At 43.4% G+C, this 27500-nt stretch overlaps 3 protein-coding genes across 3 annotated transcripts in view; 2 read left to right on the top strand and 1 right to left on the bottom strand.

Moving 5' to 3' along the window:
* Positions 1–1757, top strand: part of LOC138977048 (aquaporin-10-like) — a 12767-nt gene extending 11010 nt beyond the window's left edge. The window contains exons 4-6 of the mRNA XM_070349960.1: positions 364–482; positions 747–964; positions 1191–1757. Coding sequence (XP_070206061.1) covers positions 364–482; positions 747–964; positions 1191–1401 — 548 coding nt within the window. The 3' untranslated portion in view covers positions 1402–1757. The remainder of the gene's footprint in view (positions 1–363; positions 483–746; positions 965–1190) is intronic.
* Positions 1758–12591: 10834 nt separating this feature from the next.
* LOC138977040 (neuropeptide FF receptor 2-like) lies at positions 12592–14135 on the top strand. The gene has a single exon (XM_070349946.1). It carries the CDS (start codon positions 12780–12782, stop codon positions 13782–13784), a length of 1005 nt encoding a protein of 334 aa, XP_070206047.1. The 5' UTR covers positions 12592–12779; the 3' UTR covers positions 13785–14135.
* A 586-nt stretch (positions 14136–14721) lies between these two features.
* The window catches only part of LOC138945739 (protein madd-4-like), a 26836-nt gene continuing 14057 nt past the window's right edge, over positions 14722–27500 (bottom strand). The window contains exons 10-15 of the mRNA XM_070317274.1: positions 24163–24314; positions 23205–23381; positions 22641–22761; positions 22009–22191; positions 21171–21330; positions 14722–20159 (exon numbers count right to left, since the gene is read on the bottom strand). Of these exons, the coding sequence (XP_070173375.1) occupies positions 20038–20159; positions 21171–21330; positions 22009–22191; positions 22641–22761; positions 23205–23381; positions 24163–24314 (915 nt within the window). The 3' untranslated portion in view covers positions 14722–20037. The remainder of the gene's footprint in view (positions 20160–21170; positions 21331–22008; positions 22192–22640; positions 22762–23204; positions 23382–24162; positions 24315–27500) is intronic.

The following is a 27500-nucleotide window of genomic DNA, read 5'->3' as shown; positions in this document are numbered from 1 at the left end:
GGTGTCCTATGTCCCCCCCCCCCCCCTCCCCTCCCCCTCACAAACACGCTTGTGGCTTTCACTTCCTCTTTACTTTGACCGAGCTCCTGATATGTTTACTCTCTCTCTCTCTCTCTCTCTCTCTCTCTCTGTCTCTCTCTCTCTCTCTGTCTCTCTCTAATATCTACTCTCTCTCCTTTCTCTCTCTTTCTCTCTCTCTTTCTCTTTCTCTCACTCTCTCTCTCTCTCTCTCTCTTCACATTTTCCCCGTCAGTTCTTAGTTATACTGTTATACCGTGTCCATAATATCATGATTTTTTACACGAAGTAAGGTTCAAAATTAAACCGTGTCACGCTTTTCCCTGATGCAAAACCATGTTCCAGATGCCCTGAGTAACTTCGACGGAGGGGAGAGGATGGTGGAGGGGCAGAAGGCAACGGCAGGTATCTGGGCTACTTACCCTCAGAGCTACGTCACAACATCGACAGGCTTGGGAGATCAGGTTGGTCACCAACATAGCCTTTCTGATAATGTTTTTTGACGTGTCTATGTTTAACGTGGGCAAATTCTAACCATTTCTTGTCTTAAACTTTACCACTTTCCCTTCCAGATTTTCGCCACCATGCTGCTGATGATTGGCGTGCTAGACCAGATCTTAGATGATGAGCAGAAGCAATTCCAATCTCTACCATTTAAATCTAACCTGCCCTAAATGTTGACCATTTCTTCATCTAAAACTATATAGTTTACCACTTTCCCTTTCCAGATTTTCGCTACAATGCTGCTGATGATTGGCGTTCTGGCCATCACGGACAAGCGGGGCATGGCGCCTCCTAGCGGCCTGGTTCCCTTTATGGTGGGCCTCGTGGTCTTCGGCATCGCCATGACCTTCGGTCTCAACTGTGCCTTCGCCATTAACCCGGCCAGAGACCTCGCTCCGCGCATCTTCACCGCTATCGCTGGATGGGGGAACGCGCCTTTTAGGTATGTGTATACACACGAGTGCAGTGGTATTTTTGTAGTATGCCCCTCCATTATAAGAGTGTTTTGACCTGGTTTTGATGAGTAGAATTGCTGGTCAATGCTTATATTTGTGTTTTAGACTTGATTTTATATTATTATTATCATTATCATTATTTTGGCAGATCAATACTTTACAGTCCGCGTTGTCAGTCAAACCTCCTGCAGCCTGTCTTTTCCTTTCTTTTAGCTTCCGGGACTACAACTGGTTCTGGGTTCCCATAGTGGGCCCTCACGCGGGGGCTCTGGTGGGAGCCCTTGTTTACCAGCTGTGTGTGGGACTCCACTGGCCAGACAACGACAGCTACGATTTCCCCGAGGCCGAACCCCAACCCAAGTCCTTCAAAAGCACCAACGACAAAGCTAATCCCACCACTCCGCAAGAACTCACTAGCGTGTGACTGTTATATGTGTGACGCAAGCGGTGTGTACCATTATTTCTGTGGATGGATGTCGGAATCTCAAGGGTAATCTTCGTAATTATATGTGACAAAAGCATTAATCGCGCTAGCGCGCAAACTAAATCTTGCTTTCACTGTTTGAAAAGATACACTCTGCCAATCAAATCTATATAGGTGCAACTGTTAGGACAGATTTATCCTGCTAATGACATCTAGGTGCAACTCATAGGAAAGTCTGGGTGTAACTTTTTTTTTTTTGTTTTTGTTTTTTTTTGACCTCAGTTGCATGCAAAGCTGCTTCAACCCATCTTTTTTGCCTCTTTCGTCTTTTTTTTTTTTTTTTTTTTTTTTTTTTCTTTCTTTTTTTTTTCTTTCTTTCTTTTTGGGCGGTGAGCATATCCTTCTTCATTGGTCTTTTTTTTTTAATGAAATTTTAATTTTGTTTTCTTTTCTGGGTGTAACTGTTTGGACATAGACGTATCCTGCAGAATAAATCTAGAAACGCCTGCTGGTTAAGGATCCATATTGCAAGACCAATATAAGCTCAATCTTTGGGAAATGCATAATTATTATGCAAATCCAATTGGTTCAACTTTCTTGACACAAGAAGTATATCCTGAAAAATCAAATGTCGGTTAGACTGTTAGGACAAATATATCATAGATCCTGCATATCAGATCTTGGTCCAACTGTTCGGACAGATATATCTTGCAAATGAAAGCGTACGAGAAACTCACGAAAGTAAACTTCTTTGATGGGCAAAAACAGAAATTCTTATAAATACGTTTCTTGATATTATATATATACAAACTTCCACTCCTTGCGTTATATTCCCTTCCAAGGATGTAAATAGTACCAGTAACGTTTTTTGTAAACGTCGATTCAGTGTAACACATGTAATCCAAATATCCTACAGAGAATTTCCTCTACACAATCGTAATCATTGTCTGTGTATTGCTATGTTAATTCAGTGTTAAATAAAAATAAAAAAACCACCAGGATACACATGATAAAAAGGAAACAATTGTTCAAGGCAAAGCCCTTCAGCGTGAACAGGTATGTTCACTATCTCAGGTCTGCCCAGTCATTTACATGGAATAAGACCACCCCTCCACGTTTACACATACTAAAAAATCAATGCCCTGACTGCTTTCTGTGCAGAGCTGGATTTTTCATGAACAAAATTAATTATTATTCATATACATGAAAACTGAATCCTTAAATCGGTGGTCAATGATCCTTCTTTTATTTCTAGTGTCCTTTCAACTTATTTCAACATTATTCATAAATAAATAATTGACAAATCTCGGTCTGCATATTAACCATCAAGGCTGATGAATTTTAGTTTACCGGCACGGTTGGCCTAGTGGTAAGGCGTCCGCCCCGTGATCGGGAGGTCGTGGGTTCGAACCCCGGCCGGGTCATACCTAAGACTTTAAAATTGGCAATCTAGTGGCTGCTCCGCCTGGCGTCTGGCATTATGGGGTTAGTGCTAGGACTGGTTGGTCCGGTGTCAGAATAATGTGACTGGGTGAGACATGAAGCCTGTGCTGCGACTTCTGTCTTGTGTGTGGCGCACGTTATATGTCAAAGCAGCACCGCCCTGATTGGCCCTTCGTGGTATGCTGGGCGTTAAGCAAACAAACAAGCAAAACTTTTTTTTAATTTGAGGGTTGGCCTTATCCCTTGACAAAGCCAGTCAAATTTGAGGGTTGGCCTTATCCCTTGAAAAAGCCAGGTCAGATTTGAGGGTTGGCCTTATCCCTTGAAAAAGCCTGGTCAGATTTGAGGGTTGGCCTTATCCCTTGAAAAAGCCAGGTCAGATTTGAGATGGTCTTTTACACGGCGGGAAAGACTGAACATTTAGGTTCTGTCAGGATCGGAAGGAATAAGAGAAAAAGAAACACATAGCAAATGAAAAAGAATAAAATTAATGAGTTAAAAGGACACAGTATAACAGAAATAAAAGAAGGATCATTGACCACCGATATAAGGATTCAGTTTTCATGCTTTGGAATCGCTATTAACATTTCAGTCAGTCGGAGTAGCAGACGAACTTTTGCACCCTTTTTTCCAAACTCAACTATTGTAGGATGATCAGTTTTTCTGAGTCAAAACAGTCATGAAAACGCTACATGTTGACGGGGTTTGTGCATTTGTTGGCGCGATTTAGTTAAATGAAATATTGTTGATTATCGACCAACTGATTGCCGCCACTCTACTTGGCGAATAGACGAATTCCGAAAATAACTCCGTCGGGTTTGTATGGCTGTGGGAGAGTGACCTTTTCTTGCACGACCTCGTACAAATATTGGAGGGGCCAATCACTAGCGAAGGGTGTTTCCCCTCTAATGTTTGCAAACTGTGGTTTTGCAAGAATAAGTCACGCTTCAACAACCCATATAAAAACCCGACGGAGTTATTTCCGAAAATCGTCTATTTACTAGACTACAAGTTAGACATTCAAAAAGGGGGCAACTGTACACAAAGTATGAGAGACCTTTCTCGTGCCGCTTGTTCGTAGAAGGTAGATTTTTTTCGATTCAGAAAACAACCGAACTAATGGATTTTATATTGATTGCATTTATTCAAGTATGTTGTTGTTAGTATAATTGCGTTATGTAGTTTGTGTCTGCACCAGAGATGTATATTATGTACATTTGAGCTTTCGGAACTAAATCCTAAGAAATAGTCCAGACAAACTGTTACTTCTCACCCATGGGCTATCGAGAATTCAGGATGGTTGCTAGGTGAATAACCTGTGGTTGTTTGTGGATTATCGTAGATAAACATCCCTTCTAGTTTACAGGTGGACAGAAGCAGGAGGTTAAATGAGCTTTTATCCCATGCACACGTCTTGGCAATTCTCTGGTAACTGAAGAGATAGTGAACACAGAGAAGAGAGTACCTTCAGGGCACAAGACTAAGATTAACTCTGAATACTTCGTGTACACTACATTTGGGTGTGCACGTTAAAGATCACACGATTGACAAAAGGGTCTTTCCTGGCAAGATTGTTTAGGCTTAAGATAACATGTCTGTGTCTTTCGCTTAAGATAAAAATGTCCACCAAATACCCTAATGCCGTGTGAGATGGAATTTTTTTGGGCCAGTAGATCGCTGCCATTTCGGCGCATATTTACCTTTCAAGGGCCTATTATTCCAAGTTACACGGCATTCTGCAAAGGGCCTAGAGCCATAGGGTTAGGCACTTAAAAATATCCAGTTATTATTTAAGTTATTGAGACATCCCAGTGCACTAGGGGTTTTATAGAGCAACTCAAGAAAATTCATTATTGAACGAAGCGCATAGCGCTGAGTTCAATAATTATTTTCGAGATTTGCTCTATAAATCCCTTAGTACACTGGGATTGTTTCAATAACGATATTGTCAGTACCGCCAGAGAAAAAAAGAAGATTCAAAACGCATATTTTGCTACGCGCATTTGGATAGGTGTAACTGTGTGGTCAGGTTTGTGTCAGATCTACTTTTGTGTGGGCTGTCTCAAGTGTGTCGTGCTTTCGTCACACGCAAACTCTTGTTTTAATTTCTGTTGGTAAATTCCAGAGTAGCGTTAAGCTAAAAAGTGATGATCTTTCATACAGACCTCATTTAAACTCGGAGAAAGGACTGTACGTGCTCTTAGCTATTTGCGATTCGAAACCTTCATCGAGCTTCGACAGATTGACTGTGAAGAGTGTTGCCCCTTGAATTGACTCCATGGCCACGGTTAGCACATTTTCAAAGTAAATGTGGTATGTTTCTCGTGTTGTATCTTCACTCATCGGGGAGTCTGGTACTATTATATGAACGGTAAGAATGCTCTGAACTCTACACGTATTATATCCCCATCGTTTGTTTGTTCACATTCGCCCAACATGTTAATTTTCTGCGGGGTTTATGTCGTCTGCTAGGCGGCTAGGGCAATCGAACCACTGCACTGCAGTCTCATTTTAAAAACAAAAATTGCTCGTCTGCACGCATGAGGCAGGGTGGTAATAAGTTTTATACATGGTAAGAACGTTCTTAACCCTACACGTTTTTGATTCCAATTGTTGTTGCCTTGAAATGATAATTCGGAAACCATTCATTGCAGTCGTATTTCAGTGTAGTCTACTATAACAGAGTCTAGCTGGTACGTTATCGGAATAACACTTGTGTTTTGTGTTTGCCGCTGGGAATTTTATACTAACTCATCATTTGGTAATGTGGTTAATAAGCTACATGCCACTAACACGGCATATGAGAAGAATCTTTGCAAGTCAAAACGAGAAGAGACCATTGTGGAAGAGACACAGCCGCTTCTATTTTTTGATCAGTGGGATTCACTGTGGCACAGGCACCTGCGATCTGTCAGAAAAAAACACTTCTGCTTTGAGCCGCAGGAAATGTATGTTTTTTTTTTTGGTAAAGTGGAGAATATAAGCTACATGTCATTAATTAATTCTGAGGATGAGAGTACAGTCTCGCTTTGGCAAAGGGCGTAAGAATACGCTCTGTGGAAAAGTTAGCGCACTCCAAGAGTGCGCTAACAGATTTAAGCGCATCGCCATTAGCCAATCAACTGGTTCACATCAGTCATGTGACACCAGTACTTACTGACAATATAAGATGTTTGATGGGTTGTTGACAGACCAGCTTTTTTGTCGGTCCGAGGGGGAGCATATCGTCTTTCGTTTCATATTTATTGACCAAGGCCGAAGGCCGCGGTCAATAAATATGAAACAAAAGTCGATATGCCCCCCGAGGACCGACAAAAAAGCTGGTCTGTCAACAAACCACCAAACAACGTTTTTGTCATCATTTTGGTGGTGAGAAAATAAGTGCACAATCAACCCAGGGAGCCATGATTTGAAACACGGGTTCCGTGCTGATAAGCACACGAGTCCCGGTTTGATAACCACTGGTAATCAACGATAGCCGTGGAGCGAGGATTATCAGAATGAGCTGGCGTGTGAAAGCAACTTTCTGTGTTTTTGAGTTCATTAAATGTTGGGATGAATATGTCAGGTTTGAGGACTGCACAGTTCTGTAGGTTCATCTCGGTATTCCACCCCCTCGGCTTTCTGTTGTAAATATTAAGCTGAGTGATCGAATGTGGAAGCTACGTTTGGTCAAAAGTCACAGAAGATTTGCGTTGTGCAGCGAAGGAAAGAATCGCGATCTTGTTTCCGACTCAGTACCTCTTTGTTTTTCATTAGACCTGTCATTCTGCTTGCTCGGCTTTGTTAGATGTTTGCATACCTTGTTGCTATTTTCTTTGCTTTTATTATTGTTTCTTATTTGTGCTTCGTTTATCGATACAACTTCTTGTGCACGGGTCAAAATGTGTGTGTCAGGGGTCGCTTTACTAGTTAAACTTGACGTTTGTGTTTCTCCGAACGTCTGTGTATCGAAACACAGATACACGCATTCCATGACTCTGTAAGAAGACAAAACATATCGCTAGGTTTCATTTGTTTTTGATGAATGTATGACCTTTCATGAAGTAGTTTTGTTTTTTGTTTACTTTTGCCAGATTGCCAGTTCGTTTTTGGAACTTTGCAAAGCAGTGTCGTGTCGTCTGTTTAGGTCTGGGGAAACACCAATGAAAAGAGCCGAAGAATCCCCGAGCGTTTCTATTGGGTTTGCTTTTGATTATCCATGTATAACCTGCTTCCTGCAACTATGGTAACCGGGGATTTATTGCCTGGGGAACATGAGATTTATTTCCCAGGTGCTTGTGAATGAAAACTCGTGAAAATGATGACAATTATTATTATTATTAATACGCGACAGATAACAAGTATTACTCAAGATGAATGTACTTTCGTGACTTCCAAATTATCGTGTGTTGTGAACTGATTTAAATTGAAAAGAAGAGAACTTTATCAAAGCATTGTTACAGTCATGACATTCTAAGTCACAGCCATGGCTAGATATAAACGAGAGTCTTTCCTGGTATCCAGGACCCATAATTATTCAATATTAATTGCAATGCCAATAAATTATATCGATTGAACAATGGATTTTCCCTTTTTTGAGCCATGTGACGTCAGAGGCAGACGAAAACTCATATTTAAGCGGCTGGCCGAGACCCCAAACGAGTTCATGTTTGTGTCAGTAAAAGGAATTCAAACTAAACTGGATCGGCATACAATTTTATTTGTATGTTTGAGCTAAATATTATATTTTGACACAGATTTCGACAGCTAGTGTTCACCTTGACCACTGGCGCGGTCTCGGAAAACAATGACTGTCTCGTTCTGTGTAACATGTATTTTTGTCAAAAATAAAAATAACTCGGGAAGCCCGGTAGCTCAGTTGGTAGAGCACTGGACTTGTGATCGGGTTCACGGGGTTGAATCCGGGCCGGGGCGGGGCGGATACGGGTCAACCTTATGTGCAGACTCAAAGACGAATCCCGCCCCCCTACTCACGCCTTGTCACCACTGTGGCATGTAAAAACAATCTCGGTCATTCTGTCATAAGTGCAGGCGGTTGATTACCCCTAAATACGCACACACCTGGGTTTAGCGACTCTGTTGCTGCTAGCTCTCCACTTGGAGAAAGCGACCCGAAATTCCCAGTGATAAGACAATCAAGAAATGAAAAAGAAAAAGAAACAAGTCGCGTAAAGCGAAATTACTACATTTAGTCAAGCTGTGGAACTCACAGAATGAAACTGAACGTAGTCCGCCCCTAGTGCAAAAGGCAGTGAAAGTGACGAGCCTGTTTGGCGCGGTAGCGATTGCGCTGTGCTTCATAGCATGCTTTACTGTACCTCTCTTCGTTTTAACTTTCTGAGCGTGTTTTTAATCCAAACATATCATATCTGTATGTTTTTGGAATCAGGAACCGACAAGGAATAAGATGAAATAGTTTTTAAAACGATTTCGAAAATTTTATTTTGATCATAAATTTTATATTTTTAATTTTCAGAGCTTGTTTTTAATCCAAATATAACATATGTATATGTTTTTGGAATCAGAAAATGACGAAGAATAAGATGAAATTGTTTTTGGATCGTTTAATACAAAAATAACTTTAATTTAATAATGACTAAATGTATATAAAAAAAAAGAAAACTCAGTAGACATCAAAGCACCAGTTAGTGCCCTTCTAACACTCTCTTTTATTAGAGCGGTCTAAGGCCAGATGGAGTCGATAGCTTCTTCCCCAGTGTCGAGAACCAACCTATATGTATTTGATAAGAAGCTAAGCGGAATTCTCCACAAATCGTAAGCAATGTTCATAAACCACTAATCAATGTACTTTTAGAACTCTGTTTTGGGTTTCCTTTCGGTTTTAAACTGTCTGTCTGTGTGTGTGTGTGTGTGTGTGTGTGTGTGTGTGTGTGTGTGTGTGTGTGTGTGTGTGTGTGTGTCTCTCTCTCTCTCTCTCTCTCTCTCTCTCTCTCTCTCTCTCTCTCTCTCTCTCTCTCCCCCCCCCCCCCCCCCCCTCTGTTTTGTGTCAGGGATAGGCCAGGATATTTGGGACGAAGTGACCACCATTCATTTGCAAGTTTCGGTGTGTTTATTAATTTGTTGATGACTGAATGTTCTTTAAACACCTTTGTGCGCACAATCGTTTCGCATGCTCCATCGGTCATTGATTTGTGCATGGTGAACATCCCCCTCCCATCCCGACCCACCGAACATTCCAACTGACAAAGCTGGCACAATTAAAGAGAGAGAAAAAGAAGATAGGAGCCTGAAGGCCTCTTGACATTTTGTTCCTCTCCTGAGAGGTAATTTGCTTCATCGGAATGAAGGGCGACTCAGAATGTGTCTGGGTCATTTTTTCAGTATTGTAACTTTGTTATACCGAAAATTCATTTATCTATGTTTGTCAGTCAGTGTGTGTTCGTGTGTTTGTTTTGTTTTCTTGCTTTTCGGTGAGTACCTTAGTGATGGATTGATTTTTGTTTCGTACGATATGACACCGCCGATTTCCGCCCTCTCTTTGTTTGTTTGTATGTTTTTTTGGTTTTTATTCAGTAAACATTTAGCTGGCGATTTTTCTTTTACCGCTAGGGGGGTCTGGAGGCATCCCCTCCCCCCCTGGAATTTTTTTTTCAAGGAAGCAAAATGCTGCAATCTAGGGCCACCTGAGCTCAGAAACTCATTTAATCATCTCTCTCTCTCTCTCCCTCTCTCTCTCTCTTTTTTCCCCCTGAAGGGGGGGCCCGGGCCCCCTTGCCCCCCCCCCCGCTCCCCTAAATCCGCCACTGTGGTGGTCCATGTTTTGCATACCGCACACAGCCTACAGCACCTGAACGTGATCACGGGAAATGTAAATAACGTTTTGGCGGGAGATGCGAACTGAAAAACCGCAGTAACACGGTAGGTATACATGTGTAGCCATTTATGAGATAGTTGTGTGAAGCTTTTGACTGTTTACATCGTAATCTGCAACAAAAAGACAAATCGTTGCCTCAGCAATGATGTGACCTGCACTACATCTTTCCACAGCTTCTGTTCTTCAGCTATTTTCCAAAGAGTCATATCGGCCTTGGAAATTATACGTATACATGTATATGGCGTTCAGTGTTACATTGTAATGTCGATCTGTTATTCTACACCTGTTATGGATTGCATATGTTGTATTCAATATATGTGTATGAAGCTCAGCTTGTTTCTTGAAGTTCTTGTCGCCACTGATAATTTTTGGTTGTGTTAGTCTCAGTGAAGGTCGTGTGCGTGCGCGCGCGTGTGTGTGTGTGTGTGTGTGTGTGTGTGTGTGTGTGTGTGTGTGTGTGTGTGTGTGTGTGTGTGTGTGTTAGATTTACGTGTATGTTTGTGCGCGTGCTTGCGTGCGTGTGTGTGTGTGTTTGTGTGTGTGTGCATGCGTGCGTGCGAAGACAGACACACATACATACAGACAGACAGAAGCAGAAAGAGACCTAATAAGTGGAGAGACAGAGAGTGATTCGCCATGCACTGTGACAGTCTGTGTGGCACAACCAAATACAAATTAAAATTCACATTTATTACAACAAAATGTGCTGGTCACCAAGACGCCGACCTCATAAAAGTACATAGAGACTTTCATTGATGACGACATTAGTTAATGACTTACGTCACTCTTTAGACTGACGCCTAGCCGAAGCTTCAACAAGAATACAATCATGGAGTATTTTCGTAAACAAAGTGTTTGCTTTCAAATGATTTCTCATCAGTGTCATCAAGTCATTCCCTAGCCGTCACCGAGCAAGATGGTAACTTCAAAGTAAGTGAAACAATTGCTATGTTTGGTGGATCCTTTCATTGTCTGTGTTCAACCACAGGCGGAAGATATCGTTCACTGGACCACTACTTCCACACACACACGAACACACACGCAAACGCACACACTACACACACAAACACAACTGCGTGACTTTTGTTGAGCGAAACACTCTATTACTATTAAGCTTGCTGAGGCTTACATGCTCGCAAACACTGACAAGCACCCATCCACGCACTTGCGATGTTGGTGTCGATTCATCAGTTTAGCAAGCCAAGAGCGCCTGCACCTGTCATGAAGTGGATGGAGTGGTTGCGGCTTTTACTTTATCAAAACAAGATTCACTGAACATTATAAATACACAATCTGATACCTTCCCGTGTTCATACGATTTTTCAAGAGTCATAAACGTAAACAATCAATGATTTTAATGGGATTTTGTACAGCGTTTTGCATTTTCTGCGAGGTGGTCGGATTTAGATACTCATTCAAAAACTGGGTATCTAAATCCGAGCGATAAGATTTTCTCCTTTTCGATTAAAAAGTGCCAGAAGACTTAGTCCGAACTATCAAAATACACTTCCAAAAACACTTAGTAGCATCCATTTCAATCAAACAGAACTCTGTTCATCAAGTTTTATGACCTTTTTGTAAGAAACGGATGACGTACCTTTTCGCTACAAAGTTGCAGTTTCGGTCTGCGGGGGGATCTGGCGATGCAGACGACACAAGGCAAATTTTCGCGCCGCGGAGCCGATGACGCAAATCAACTATCGTGACAAAACGATTGGTCCGTAAAGTCGCGTCATCAACCTGTTCATGACTGGCCCGAATATGAATGGCATTCCTTCTGTTGTGGTGACGTGCGCACATCGTCTTTGATGTGACTGGGAAAATCGATCGGATTTAGGTACCCCAAAAATCGGTCGGTACCTTTACCCTACTTCAGACAAAATTATGCAAACAATAATTGCCAATGTCGAGGACCTTTGTAACTTTACAAATACCAGGATAAATGAATGTTCTAGCTATCTGTACCTTTTGTACAGCTGCCTGTCCGCCGCATGTTTTTAAACCGTATTCTGTGCGACCAAACGTGTCTGTCGCCAGCAAATCAGTTCGATGGTTAGCAGCTGAAGTCCGAGGAGATTGTAGTCCGATGCGCTCATTGGTTGATAACCGGATATTCGATGACTTCAGTGAACGATACTTTCCTCCTGTGGTTCAACATCCAGGTTGCATCGCGGGGGTAAACGTGTTCTATAAGGCACACAAAAAATAGTCTGTTTACATAGGCAAAAAAAATAGGGTCGGTTGGTCGGGATTTTTTTTTCCATTTTTTTTTCTTAAAAAAACCCATATTTGTGACCCTCCACCACGGAATGAGTCGCATGTCACCTTTGCATGATTTTCATATTTTTACATTTTCCTAAAGAGTTTTTTTATGCTCTATCCAGTGGTGAAACCCGTTTTAGAAAAGAGCGAAAACTGTTTGAGTTATAAGCCTGTGAGTGTGACTAAGGTGACCCTCACACTGTTACCAGACACTCCCCGGACTTATATTAAGCCCAGCGCAGAACCGCGCGAGATGACATGCGACTCATTTCGTGGTGGAGGGTCACATTTGTAAATTATTTTGCCAAAAAACAGACTTTTTTATTTTTATTTATTTATTTATTTAATTTTTTTCTTCTTTATGTTATCATGTTATGTTGTTAGTTTTCACCTAAGAATTGGTACTTCTGTCGACATTCTGGCTTCTTTCTTCACGGACTGTGAGTGTGAGCATGTAATTTTGTACCGTCCAGTCTGTTTAATTTTGGACGGGAGGGAGTCTTCCATCGGGGGGGGGGGGGGGGGGGGGCGGTGGAGGGGGATTCCACTATTGGACATGACGAAGGGGAGTCGTATTCAGCATTTGCTTTTCTTGTTTCTTATTATCATATATATATGTATGTATGTATATGTATGTATTTGTTTGTTAGTAAAACATATATTCCACTGTCGTTGATATTTTGCCTTTTTCTTGACCAGGTCAGACATACACGACCACCTGCATATACGTGACGTTATTCCAAAAGAAGTAGTCATAACTCTCTTCATCTTCATCATCGTTCTCAGCTTCCTGGGCAATAGCTACGTCATTCTCTCTTGCGTCATCGTCAAGCACATGAAAAGCACAACCATCATCTTCATCCTGTCCAAGTCGGTGTCGGACCTGCTGGTTGGCATCGTGGTGTCGTCATTCGCTCTGACGCAGACCCTCTTCTCCTCCGGGCAATCGTCAGGCTTGCGCTGCCAGCTTCCTGTGTATATCGAGTATACCTGCATCGCCGCTTCTGTTTTCAGTCTCGTCGCTCTTGGGGTGGACCGTTACATAGCAGTCGTACACCCGATCAACAAAAAAATAACGTGCAAAAGGGCAGTGCTTCTGGTCGTAGCTCTCTGGATCTTCTCCGTTTTGTTCAGCCTGCAGCTGACGTATCAGTATAAGTATAATCACTTGGGGGAAAACAAACCCTGTAGCTTGCTCATTGAGGATAAGGATGAACACGTGCTGTTCCTATCCATAGACTTTGGCATCCTGTTCGTAGTACCCAGCATCGTTTTGTCCTACATGTACACCAAAATCGCTCAGAATCTACGGACCAGACGGAGCGGCGCTACCGAGAACGTGCGGCACAAGAGGAAGGTCGTGAAATACCTGATCATCAGCCTGGCTGCCTTCTTCCTCAGCTGGTGTCCTTTCTACATTGGGGACATTGTCGGGGACTCGCTGAAGAGAAGTGGAAATGAAGAGAAACACGCCATAGTGCACGGTAGGTTTTACCTCATCCTCAAGTTCACTTTCGCGGTAATGGCCCTAGGCAGCAGTTTCGTGTCTCCTTTAATCTATATCATATTCTTCTCGTCCATTCGAAGAGGAGCCAAGGTCACGATCATGAGGATGTTAGGGACCCCCGCTATTGATCCCCAACACAATTGTTCTGCTCTTTTGACAATGCGCTCGACGAAAAAACGTACAGGATGTTCTCAGACTCAACCCGCCTCGCTCACCAGGTTCTCGGCTGCAGATCCCACGTCGCCGCCCGGAATGTCCTCAACAGGTGACCGGACGAGCTCGGATAGAGATTCCTATGTGTCTATCACGTCGGTCAAGCGCAAAACAAGCTAAAAGATGAGGTGGCGACTGACTATAAAGGTGACGAATGGTCATAGTAATTCTTTTGAGGACCGCACAAAATACCTCCGAGAAGGGCGAAACGCCTACATTCTCTCTTCGTTTCAAACGAAAGCCTTGAAACAGTGTTTTGACTCGGGAAGTGTGTTTCACACAATTTCGCGCGAGGAACTTCGTGCGTGGTGTGTGTATTCTGTGCAGCGTTATTTGTTTATTTATCCATCTATTTTTAACACTTGTAAACTTTCTTCTTCTTCTTCAGCGTTCCAGAATTTTCTGGTTACGTGTGAGCTCGTTTGCCCATTTGGGTTCCCCACACTATACTCTGAGAGCATAGTCAGCTCACTCCGCTTTCGTTGAGTAGGTATGCTGGGTATTTTCGTGTTTCCATAATCCACCGAACTCCGACATGGATTACAGGATCTTTTCCGTGCGCACTTGGTCTTGTGCTTGCGTGTACACACGAAGGGGGTTAAGTCACTAGCATGTCTGCACATAAGTTGACCTGGGAGATCGGAAAAATCTCCACTCTTAACACACCAGGCGGCAGCGACGGGGATTCGAACTCACGACCTCCCGATTAGGAGGCCGACGTCTTACCACCACGCCACTGCGCCCGTCTGTAAACTTTCAATTTACGATGTTCCGACTAGGGTAGTACATGTTTAGTATGTAATTAGTTTCTTGTGAGGAACTTCGTGCACAGAGTGTGAATGCTGCGCAGTGTTGATTCTTAATTTCTTGCTCCCTCAGCCTCTGTGTGTGTCTCTGTGTGTGTCTCTGTGTCTGTCTGTCTGTCTGTCTGTCTGTCTGTCTGTCTGTCTGTCTGTCTGTCTGTCTGTCTGTCTGTCTCTCTCTCTCTCTCTCTCTCTCTCTCTCTCTCTCTCTCTCTCTCTCTCTCTCTCTCTCTCTCTCCATTTCAGAAGAAATCTCGTAATCGCACATTTATTCGAAACAAAATTAGTAACTACAAAATGTTCTACATCATGTACTCTTGCCATGCCAAGTAAAATATAGACATCATCAGAAAATCATGACAACTTTTGCAAACGGCAACGCAATAGCGGTAACAACCAGGGCCGGTATGACGAAGAGTCGAGAATAGAGACTTTAGTCCGGGATACACTTATTCCTCGATCCAATTCAACTCAAGTTCAAAATATTCCGATGAAGATGGCGAGGTTAGCCGTATCTTCTTAGGGGAAGGGCTCCTAGTATGGACCACTTTTTGTTTCATGCTGATAACTAGCTTGTTTTCTTGCGAAGTTGTTTCATTTTGTGTTTGGTAGTCCTTCTCTCGTATGGTAACCGTTAGGCGGAATAAGAGTGAAATAGCTTTGATAGACATTCAGCAAAAATGAAATACAGAAAAAAATCACACATGGTCCATATTAGGAGCCTGGGCGCATAATATGGACCAGTGAAGCGGCCTTCACAAATCACTGTAAAAAGCCCCCTATACTTCAAAATAACATGATACAACTTAGTGTACAAGTCAGACTAATTCAAATATGCTTTAGATTTATCTGTTTCGTGTTGATGAGAGCATTATTTGAAGCACACCAGGAAACTAAAGAAGCTTATCAAAAACAGAGTGAAAATAAGTGAAATTATCAACTTCCACGAAAAGAAGACTTTTTGTTATTTTTTGTTAATCTCAAGGGCTAGTTAAAGGTTATTTCCAACAAGCTTCTTAATGAATTAATGAAAATAGCATTTAGCTTTTATTTTCTTCGATTTGTTGAAGGTGGTCCATATTAGGGACTCGCACATACTTTGAGATTGTTGCTATTATTTTTGTTTGCAGCAGAAACTCGGGGTCAACACTGCTTAAAAGTTAAATGTAACAAATACGCTCTTAGCTGTCATATAAAGCCATGTTTGTGTGATAAAAGCTTTCGCTGTGGACAGAAACGAGTCTGTCTTAGGCGGCACATTTAGAATGAACGCTGCCAAAAGTGAGAGAAAAAAAGAGAAAAACCTTAACGGTTTTGAGATTTGTGTTTCTGCAACTGTTTTGACATGTGCTAGTTATCAAGAGAGGGTGTGAATACAGCGAATAAAACTTTTTTGAGCGCTCTAGCGCCGTTAGTTTGTCAAAACAGAAGGTGGTCCATATTAGGAGCCGGTCCATAATAGGAGCCCTACTAAGTTGGGGGTAAACAAAATCCCTCCATTTTGAAGCTGATAAGTTTCCTAACCCGGGTTAGTTGAAAAACAACATGGCGGCGGCCACACTTCAATTGTGAAGAAACTCGATTTTCAGGGAGAGGACCAATACAACCTGTTCGATGAGTTTGGTGTCCATGAATTGTTCAAGAAATGTCGGTTCTGCCTCGGAAATAATTGTGATAACTGACAGCGTTTGAACGAATTTGAACTTTCAATCGACATGACGATCCCCCAAACTACTTTTAAAGTAGTTAGTAAAGTAACTTTACTTCGACCCCATGTGCCACATTTCGCCTACTCCAATGTGAACTTGCACTTGTAAGAAAACAACACCGGGCACAAAATGACACGAGAACAAGACCAGAACGCAGTTCGAACAAGTATTCCCTCACGCTTTTCATGACCATGACGTCAAGGTATACATAGGTTATTTTAGAACAAAGCGACGTCACTTTTCGAACGCTGATTCCTGTATATAGGCCGGCCTTGACATCCAACCATGCGCAGACTTCTTTTTCTTCTTCTTCAGCGTTCGACGATGGCTGTGTCTAGATTCTTTGGCCCGTGATGTTGACGAAGTGGGCTGTCATTTCCAGGTCCTGGGTGCTGCCCCAGAGCTTGGTGTGCAGCGATGTCCCTGTGGGCCAGACATGTTTCCTCTCACTGCAGTGGAGTTGGCAGGTCTGCAGGAAGTGGTCCGGTGTCAGGGGCCAGTTTCATAAGCCAGAAACACAGTCGACCAACTGCAGTTGTCCGAGAGAACCACAGTAATCCGACGTCATCGGGTTTCACGAACAAAATTTCAGTCGGCCGACTGCGGGTCGTCTCACCGGAAGTCGACCAAACACGGCGATGCTCTCCCCCCAACACTGTGTTCGGCTTACTGCGGTAAACCGAAAATAAATGTAATTATCCGCACAGTCAATGGCAGAATGCTCACACTTTTTTGGATTGTGAGCCAACCTTGTGATTGTTCTTCGAAATGTATCTATCATGACGCAGTAATCCAGGAGACAAGTCAGGGTTATGTCTTGAAGACGTCACATTATGGCGTAAGAGGGTTAGACGTCACGCGAAGCAATTACTGAAAGTCTCGGTCATTGTTATTTTGAGCGGGCCGAGACTAGTTTTTTCTTCGAAATCGGCCATTTCCACGTGCGAATGAGCAAACGGAAGTGGTAATGTTGCTAAATTTAGCCTTCGACTTGGCCATTCGGATTACTGTACAGTCGGTCGACTGCGGTTGTCCGCGGGTGACGGTGATTCGCTCATGAAACGCGCTTTTCGGTGACCCGGCGATCAACCACAGTCGATCGACTGGGCAGTCAATCGACTGTCAGTCGGTTCACTGCTATCTTATGAAACTGGCCCCTGGTCCGCCTCCCCACAATGGCACAGGGCCGACTGTCTGATGCCGATCCTTTTTAGGTGGCTGTTTAGTCCACAGTGGCCTGTCCGGAGGCGGAAGACAATGGTCTGCTCGTGACGAGTGAGCTGATGGAGGGCATCTTCGTGTGGATTATATCCATTGTTTTTCTTTTTGAAGGTGGATTTTTGCCTGTTTCGGATTAGGGTCCTGGCTTCACTGTAAGTGAGATTAGAGGGTTGCTGCTCAGTTTTGCTGCCCTCCTTTGCCAGCCGATCCGCCACTTCGTTGCCCACAATCCCCGTGTGTGCAGGGATCCACTGCAGGACAACCGCTGTGGTTTGGGCCAGTGTGTTGATGTTCTGCATCAGGTGTTCCATGGTCGAGTCTGGATTGCCCGAACACAAGGCCTGGAGTGCTGACAAAGAGTCTGAAAAAAGACAGCTTTCTTGGGACGGTTTTCCCACTGCAGGACTGTCTCTGTGGCTTTGTGGAGTGCCAGAACTTCAGCCTTGTAGTTGGAGCACAATCTCCCTCCGGATGCTGACACAGAGACTGGGGGCAGGCCTGGTTTCTTGATGAATACGCCACATCCTCCGTTTCTTGTGGCGTCTTCAGCTGATCCGTCGGTAAAGATGTGTGTCCATCTAGCTGCAGGGTAGCGCTTGTCGATCTCCTCCATTGTCAGAGCTTTCAGCACAGCGTCACTCTGGTCTTCCTTCACAGTAATGCCAGGGATGGTGGTTCTGACTTCAGCTTTAAGGGTTTTTGGGGGCCAGTTGGTTGGATCAAGTCTCTCGCACAGTTCGATGTTTGCCGTCAAGATGTCAGCCTGCATGCGTTGCTCTTCCTTGACAAGATGGTTCAAGCTTTTCCGTTTTAGCCTGTTCTTTGTCAGGCTTTTTAGTTTGTCATGCAGGGGGTGGTCTGGTAGCCTCTTCATCTTTTCGGCATGTGCAAGAAGCTTGCTTCGCTGTCGGCTCTCAAGGGGTTCAACTCCAACTGTCTTTTCCATTGCGGCAATAGGAGTGGATTTCATGGCGCCAAGGATTATCCTGAGGCCAAAGTTTTGGATCCGGTCCAGTTTGTTGGTGTGCGTCTTGGCTGCGGTAGCCCAAGCACTTGCCCCATACTCCAGCACTGGGCGAACTGTTCCTGTGTACACAGTCTTCAGTATCTTGGAGTTGGCCCCCCAATGTGTTCCCGAGAGCTTTTTCATCAAGGCAAGCCTCTTGATCCCCCTTTTCTCCATGTCTTCGATCTGGGGCTTCCAAGAGAGACGTGGATCCAGTTTTACCCCGAGAAAAGTGGGAGTCTCAACTTGGGGCAGGGTTCTGTCGCCGAGCTTGATGGTGACTTTCTCTTTGGTGGTGGAGAGAGAGAACACAGTAGCCTGAGTTTTGACTTCGCTGACCTGAAGACCCCAATCTTCTGTCCACTGGTGTACGTCATGCACAGCGGTCTGGGTCCTGCATGCTGCAGACGTGACCAGGTCTGCTGCACTCCAGATGGCAAGATCATCTGCGTGTAGAGTGTTGGAGACATGGCGGGGGAGAACAGTGGTGATGTTGTTGATGTACAGGAGAAAGAGAGTTGGTGATACAACGCCTCCATGCGCAGACACATTGTTACCATTCCAAAAATAGACCGAGGGTAGTGCACGTGTTAGTTATCTTTTCTGTAACCTCGACTCCTGCATTAGACTAAAATGCTTCTACTAGCGTCGGGATAATAGTTTGGACTTAACTACACAGCCTGGGTTAAACTGACCTCAGTTCTTATACATACCGGCCCTGTGCAACAAAATATGAATAAAATGAAATTGCCTTGTGCGCGCGCGCGTGTGTGCGTGCGTGCGTATGTGTGTGCGTGTGTGCGTGTATGTGTGTGTAATCTGCTAGTCTTACCTTTTGCATGTCTGTCTGTTAGTCTGTTTGTTTTGGTTTTCTTTTGTTTGATTTTCTTTTGTTTGATTGTTTGTTTGTTCATTCGTGTATTTATTGTCTGTTCAAGTTGTTATGTGTAGAATAATAAAGTCTTTGGTATCTTAGCTGTTTTCGTTGGACTTTTCGTATGAAAGTCCATATCCAACCAGAACCGTGGCATTTCAAGAAAGTGTTTTCCTGAACAAAAACTGTTCTTGTCTTCTTCGTTATTTCAGACAATCGAATTTTCTGAATGAATGCGAAGCTGTCACACAATCTAAAATCTGCATTCTGTCACGTTGCTGTCACACTTTTTTTCATATCAAAATACTTTTGGGTCTTTCCTTGAGGAAGATATGAATCAGTTTTGTAGCAGAATTCTAAAAAGCGTCAGGGTGGGGTCGAGGAGGTAGGGGGGAGGGGGATTTGCAAAGGAGGGAGTGGTGGTGTGTGAAAGGGAACAGGGTCGAAGGGATGAGTGTGATAATATGGTGAATTAATGCAGGTGGATATGTAACAGAGGGAGGAGTTATTAAATTAAGTATCCTAGGGTTGACCATCCGCACTAGCACGTTAAGTAGTACACAAGGGGGTAGTCTTTGCATTACACAGTCTTTCATTCGGTGTGTTTTATTTATGTCTTGAATACTTTTCCTCCTCCTCCTGATCGGCAGTGAAGAGTTGTTGCTCAACAAGAGTGTGAGAAATTTGGCCGTGACTTCATTCAGAGTCACTGTGACTGAATGGCGCACGCATACATTGTTCAAACCCAAAACGAGGAAGGTCAAGAGAGCGTACTCTGCAGGTAATCCGTGCATGATCTGCAGCACTTCCGTCGGAAATCGTCATACCGACACATCTTGAGCATACGCGCTAGGCTGCAGTATCTGGAGTTGTCTGCGCATTCTGAAAAAAAAAATGTATGAAATAATTATGCAAATGTGGTATACGTATCTTTACAATCGGCAGACCCTCGGTCAACTCGACAAAGTGGAGCTAGCTTGGACGTAGACGACATGTCAATCTGACTGTTCGAACCGTGTCGACCGAAAAGCCAAAAGAATGATCTTTCACATCAACTGTACTTCTTCTTCTGCGCTCATGGGCTGAAACTCAAACGGTTTTTACGTGTATGGAATTGTTTACCCCCGCCATGCGCGTATTTTCGGGGGATGCATGCTTGGTATTTTCGTGTTTCTATATAATGACCCTCCGAACACTGACATGGATAGCAGGATCTTTTCCGTGCGTACTTGATCTTGTGCTTAATATGATCTATTTGGTAGGATTTCTGACATGTGTACAATTATGCACACAGCTCAGATCAACATGCTTCGTCTTCATCTTCTTCTTGACTTACTTGACTTATTCCTGTAGACTCCCTGTGGAGCATAGGGCCGCCTTCTTCTTCTTCGTTATGGGCTAAAACTCCCACGTTCACTCATGCTTTTTGCACGAGTGGGTTTTTACGTGTATGACCGTTTGTACCGCGCCGTTTAGGCAGCCATACGCCGCTTTCGGGGGAGAGAGATCAACGTGCAAAAGGGGAGGGCAGAGCAGCACAGCGGCCCCGGCAGGGGATAATAATAATAATAATAATAATAATAATAATAATAATGCATAATAGTTATATAGCGCATGATTGTATCCAGGGTTTAACCCTGCTCAAAGCGCTGTACAATCAAAATACAACGAAAACATAACATTATTTACAGTGCAATGGCACGTAAAGACCTTGGTCATTCTGCCATAAGTGCAGGTGGCTGAATACACCTAAACACGCAGACACCTGGGTAGCGTGGCTCCGTTGCTGCTATCTTTCCACTGGGAGGAAGCGACCCGAATTTCAAAAGCGATTGGACAATAAAGCAATGAAAAATAAAGTAAAACATTAAATGGGGGTGGTGTCGAACTTACTGGTAGGTTTGGCAGTAGGACAGGGCCTGAGTTTGCAGGTTTTCTTGACGGTGGGTCTCGGCTGGAAGCGACACGCCGCCCATGCAGGAAGCCCCGTTTTTCTCCACGTGCACGTCAGCATGCGGATCTTGCTGCCCCGAGTTCCACAGGACGGGCGACACTGACAACAATAAGAGGAGTTTAGCGGTGCGGCTGTTTCATTTTCAGGAAGGGAATAAGATCTACAAGAGATCGTGCAGCGCTTTGGTGTAGGCTTATACTAAGAGAACCTTAAACAAATGAGGCAAAGAGCTCTTTAGAGATCAAATAACCAAAGGGAAGTAAGCGCTCTAAATGCATACGACATGTCTAATGGGAGTAAGCGAAAGTTATACGAAACCAATCTCCTGGCACCTGAGAGAATAACAAGCATTGAATGAATGAGGATGAAAGTCGCTTGTTCATTTCAATGCTTGTTATTCTCTCAGGTGCCAGGAGATTGGTTTCGTATAACTTTCGCTTACTCCTATTACACAGGTCGTATGCTTGTAGGCTTATAATACTTTGTTTATTGTATTGGGTGTAAAAAGCAATATAGCGTGTGTGTAAGCGTATACGCGTGTGTGTGTGTGTGTGTGTGTGTGTGTGAGGGGGAGGGGAACTTGTGTGTGTGTGAGGGGGAGGGGAACTTGTGTGTGTGTGAGGGGGAGGGGAACTTGTGTGTGTGCTCGTGTGCATGCGTTTGCGTGTGTGTTTGTGTGTGTGTGTGTATGTGTGCGTGGGTGTGTGTGTGTGTGTAGGCTTACGTGTGTGGGTGTGTGTTACACAGACAAACAGACAAAGAGAATAGTATACGCACCGATGTCCACTTTGAAGTCGTCCAATGTGAAATACAGTCAATATTGACGCACTGTCGGGCTGTCTCAGGCATATGTTTCTTGTCACATAAGTGGCTCAGAGCGGATGTTCCGTTGGAGAATGCGCAGTGAAGCTTACGCCGACGCTCTGCGTAACCATCCCGCACACAGTTTTCGAGAGTACACTGGATCCAAAAAAGCACATATCCGTTCACAATTTCTCCAAACAGATACTCTCTTTTAATCAATACCTTTTACAAAAGAGGGCCAGTGTCAAAATGGGACAACAAAATCTCGTCATGCCTATTTGTTTCTTGGAAACAAATCTAGTTAGCTAAAACATTAGTATTCTTTTCAACAATGTTAAATTTGTGTAGGATTTTAAAAAGGCAGGTATATAACTCACCCACACACTCATACAGACAGACACACACACACACACACACACACACACACACACACACACACACACACACACACACACACACACGTATACACACACACACACACACACACACACACACACACACACACACACACACGTTAACTCAAAATGAGCGTTTCATTTTTAGATTATCACCCGATTAGCAAACATTGTCAGTATTTACGGTCGTGAATTCAGCTCTAAGATTACCTTTGACCAATGAGTAGTTTTCCACTGTGGACAGTCTCCCTGTGGGGAGCATTTTCGCATATCTTCTGGTTTTTCAAGTCCTAGTTTTTTGCACTCGCGCTCTGGCAAAATCTTTACATATCTGCACACAAATAAGTCCTCTTACATTATCATGCATAATATAACACAAATTAACAGAACTTATAACTACAGTCCTCAAAACCTTGACTTGACACATATAAGTCATTGTACATAATCGTGCATAATACGTACAACACAAATGAACAGAAACGTAATTCTACTGTTGTTTCTGTCAAAATCTTCTTACAATCACGCAGCCTGATTTTTAGTGAGAACCTTCTACAGTACTGTTACAGAGTTCAAGAACAAAGTGTCTCCCCAAGTCACTTCGTAAACTAAGGGAGAGTTTATGGTGTGACCGTACTGCAATGTATTTCAGGGTATATCGAGTTAACTTCCATTCGTATAAACTGTCGAAATCGTAATATGCGTACACATTTATAATATTCAATAGTAATAACGCACACGGATGTATGAACATGATTTACAAAGTCTGATACACACTTTCTTGTCACACGGGTGCAGGTTACGCGACGCTTCTGATGCCCGGATCCACACGTGACCGAGCAAGGTGACCAATCATCTGCCATGAAGACAAACTTCTTGGTGACGTTGTAACCACCATCTTGAAACACTCCATCTTGATATCTGGGCTCTCCTGGCTTCAAGACAATGGCTGATCTGAAGGGGACAAAAACAACCACTGAATAAATGATGATTCATTGCATTTTACCACAAATAAGCTCAAGAGACACAACTGAACAAGCAAACGCCTCTATTATTCCTGTCAGTGCCTGTTGCTGTCGGATAGCAGCGCCCTTTTGTGTGTTGAACATATGAGGTAGACCAAGCAGGAATCTTCTTCTTCTCCTCCTTCTTCTTCGTTCATGGGCTTAGACTCCCACGTTCACTCATGTTTTTATCACGAGTGGATGTTTACGTGTATCACCATTTTTAGCCCCCCCCCCCCCCCCCCCCCCCCCCCCCCATTCAGGCAGCATACGCCGATTTCGGGGGAGGCATGCTGGGTATTTTCGTGTTTCTATATAACCCACCGAACTCTGACATGGATTACAGGATCTTTTCCGTGCGCACTTGGTCTTGTGCTTGCGTGTACACACGAATGGGGGTTAAGTCACTAGCAGGTCTGCACATGAGTTGACCTGGGAGATCGGAAAAATCTCCACTCTTAACCCACCAGTTGGCAGCGACCGGGATTCGAACTCACGACCTCCCGATTAGGAGGCCGACGTCTTACCACCACGCCACTGCGCCCGTCCAAGCAGGAATCGATTTCAAGTACCTGAAGTGTTCCTGGGACGGAGTTCCAAAGACGTTATGTTACTCGCTTGAATTCTACACCCAACGACGGACGCGTAGACCGGTGGTTATAGGACGTCGACGTCGGCCTTCTTTGCAGAAGGTTCGGGATTCGAATCCCGGCCGCGAGAAAGTCACTCACCTTGAGGGATCGTCTTTCAGGTAGTGGTTCACGTCCTTGATCTTCTCCAAAGCGTCTTTGCGGGACAAGAACTCGACACGCACATCAGCACTCTGTGCGCCTGCCATACAGGTGTACGTCGCCGTGTCCGCCACAGGGTTGGCCTTACGGATCTGTATTGAGAGAATCACCAAGGTTAAGATGAAATCCAAAAACAAATAGACTGCAAACGTTCCAAAATTCAGAATCAGAAAAACAAAAAAGGTATTTTATTGGAACGTTATACTTATTACAAAACCAAACGTTACGTTCACTGATCTTTGTCCGTCCACCCAGAGACTGTAGAGTATACAGAGACGCTCCATGCGGTGCTGAAAAGTGAGACCGGATGCCCAGTGGCGCCACCACGCGGAAACATGGAAAAACCTACTTTCTCTTTTCACAGCAGTAGTGATATCGTGCTGCACAAGCATGGCCGCGCCAACGCGAAAACGCAGTGGGGCATGGTGTTCGGCCATCAATTGCTCAAACCCGTCGCGATTTATAACCCTTCGTGGTTGAAAACGACGTTAAACACCAAATAAAGAAAGAATCAATTGCTCAAACGCACATGCCAAAGGCTTCAGGATGTTCAAATTTCCCAAGGAAGAGAGCAGGTGAGGATTGTTTCTTCAATTCAGATTTCTCTCGTTAAATGTTGGAAAATCAGTAAAAGTTGTAGCGTCGAACTGCGTGTAGATCTATTCTACCGGAACAGTGAAAACACACACTGTATACACACTACAGCCTCAAACCAGTCCAGAGGGTAGACAGAGAGAGAGAGAGAGAGAGAGAGAGAGAGAGAGAGAGAGAGAGAGAGAGAGAGAGAGAGAGAGAGAGAGATTGGATTGGATTGAATTGTTTACTCATTTAGGCCGTAGCCCCTTATGACGGGGGTGAACATATATACAATGACATAATGACATTTGCACACACATCAAATGAAATAAATCATACACGAACTACTAAGACATTACATTTCAAATAAAATATACCGTAGGCTTACATGAACTAAGACATAACAACACTACGTAGCCGAAATGCTTTGTACACAAAAGCTGGCAACTTTCGAACAATACCTTCATTCACAGATGCCATAAGCATAGAAAACTTGTGTAAACTTGGGTTTCTATAAAACTTAGCAGGAATAAACTGGCATCGCAAATCACGAAGTGCGGGGCAACAAAGCACAAAATAAAACTCATCTTCCTTACTTTCCCTGCACAATGGGCATAACAACATATCCGCATCGTATCTCTTATATCGATTAACGTGCACAATAGTTCTGTTATTCCACATCGGAATCTTGCCATAATAAGAGAGAGAGAGAGAGAGAGAGAGAGAGAGAGAGAGAGAGAGAGAGAGAGAGAGAGAGCTTTCTGAACAAGAAAGAAGCAACTGAAAAGAAATAAGAAAATCATCGATCGATCAAGATTCTTTAAAGTCAGCTTGGTCACAAGAATCTGGTTTAAGTTGCTGTATTTTACAGTTTTCCTTACATGATAACTTCTTAGCTCCGTGTTATTGACAACCCATTTCAGTTTCGATGTGCTGGGACGACACCAAATTGACTAAATGCCTTAGTTACCGATTTAACCGGGAACTATTTCGTTAAACGATTAATTCCTGAATATTTTCTCAGGCTTAACTAACCATGTATTCAGTATGTATTTGTATTTGATTAAAACACACACAAATAACGACGGTTAGTTCGTGAAAAGAGACTGACTTGAATCATGTTTGCATAACTACAGCGATGCAGCGAATATTGCCTAAGAAAATTAATTTGATTTAATTTTAATCTATATCATTTTCTGCGGTGTTTTTATGGTCATTTAAAAAGGATGTTCACAAACAAACATATTTTTTCATCCGGTTACTGTTTGCAGCACTGTCAGCCGGACAGAACAGACAGTATGTTAATATAAACGTGATATAAACACAGCCGACAGCAGCCGCTTTTCGCGAGCTACCTTGTGCGGCAGGGAGTGGCTCTTTTCCAGTGCCGCGCTAGCTGGCCGGTCTCAGTTTCGCACCGCAGCGCAAAGAAGGATGACGCGTCTCTGTATACTCTATAGTCTCTGGTCCACTTAAAAAAACCGCTGGGTCGAAGATCAGTGAACGTTACGTTTTGTTTTGTTGCAAATATAACGTTCCAATAACATGTATATACCTTTCTTGTTTTTTAAGATCAAAATTTACCCTGGCACATATACAAAATGATCTACATCCACAACAGAACTAGAATTTAAACCAAGCCTTCAGATCCTATTCACCGACAAAGGGCATGAAGTAGACTGATTGTTTTCAGTATTACAAGTGATACATATGTATGGGGAAATACAAAGAGACAGTTTTTGAAATGGTACAATTTAGTTGACACACTTCCATGGACATAGTAACAACGGCAGCAATGCTCCTTCAACAATCTTTCTCCAGAAAGTGACTATAGAGAATACTACATGGCTTGCTGTGTCGTACCAGATTTACACGAGTTGTTTTTTTAAATATTGAACTGCGAGCGAAAGCGAGCTGTTCACTATTTGAAAAAGCAACGAGTGTAAATCTGGTACGACACAGCAAGCCATGTAGTATTCTGTTTATCCTACATACTGTACTTACGTGTATTTTACTGAAAATGTCCTGCAGACGAGGCAGCTAAATTGAAGACGCTTGTTTTGGAACCTCGATCTCTTCTAAAGCCTCGTGCAATCTATTACGTCAAAGCAAAGAAACGTCACTCTGAAAGTGTGGCGTGACGTGTTAGTTCTAAAGATTCATGGAGGGTAATTAGCGAGCGCAAATTTTGTTTCTATAATGACGTTTGTCTCGGTGACTTTGGCACCATAAGCAGTGGAAAAACAGGTCCCTGCCAGACTTGCTTGACATGACCTCATTTACATGATATATACACACGTGTGATTTGAACGATTATTATCTCACGGGTGTCTCTCTCACGTATGTAGGATAAATAACATTCCGTTGGACTGCAGAAAAACGGAGTCGTTACCAAAACCAATCGACACCAAAGGGTCAGAATTTTAAAACAACTGACATGATTACACGCATGTCCTATTTTAGCACAAAACAAATAGACAGTTTTAAAGGAGTCCATTGACAAGACTGCATTTATCAACAGAGCAAGCACTCTTTTTGAAACCACCATGGGGCACACATCCATCCCTATTCACAAGGGCGACAGGCGGTGACCGACACCTCCTCCTGGCAGCTTTACCACTGACTGTGTTCTTGCAATCACAACAAACCGTTAAGTCTGATATTAGTTGGGCGAAGTCGACTTCGCGAAGGGTGTGGGTGGG

The sequence above is a fragment of the Littorina saxatilis genome, linkage group LG1 (assembly GCF_037325665.1).
Source record: "Littorina saxatilis isolate snail1 linkage group LG1, US_GU_Lsax_2.0, whole genome shotgun sequence".
NCBI classification, from domain to species: Eukaryota; Metazoa; Mollusca; class Gastropoda; order Littorinimorpha; family Littorinidae; genus Littorina; species Littorina saxatilis.
Note: the sequence above shows the minus strand (reverse complement) of the source record. Positions and strands in the feature narration are given on the sequence as shown.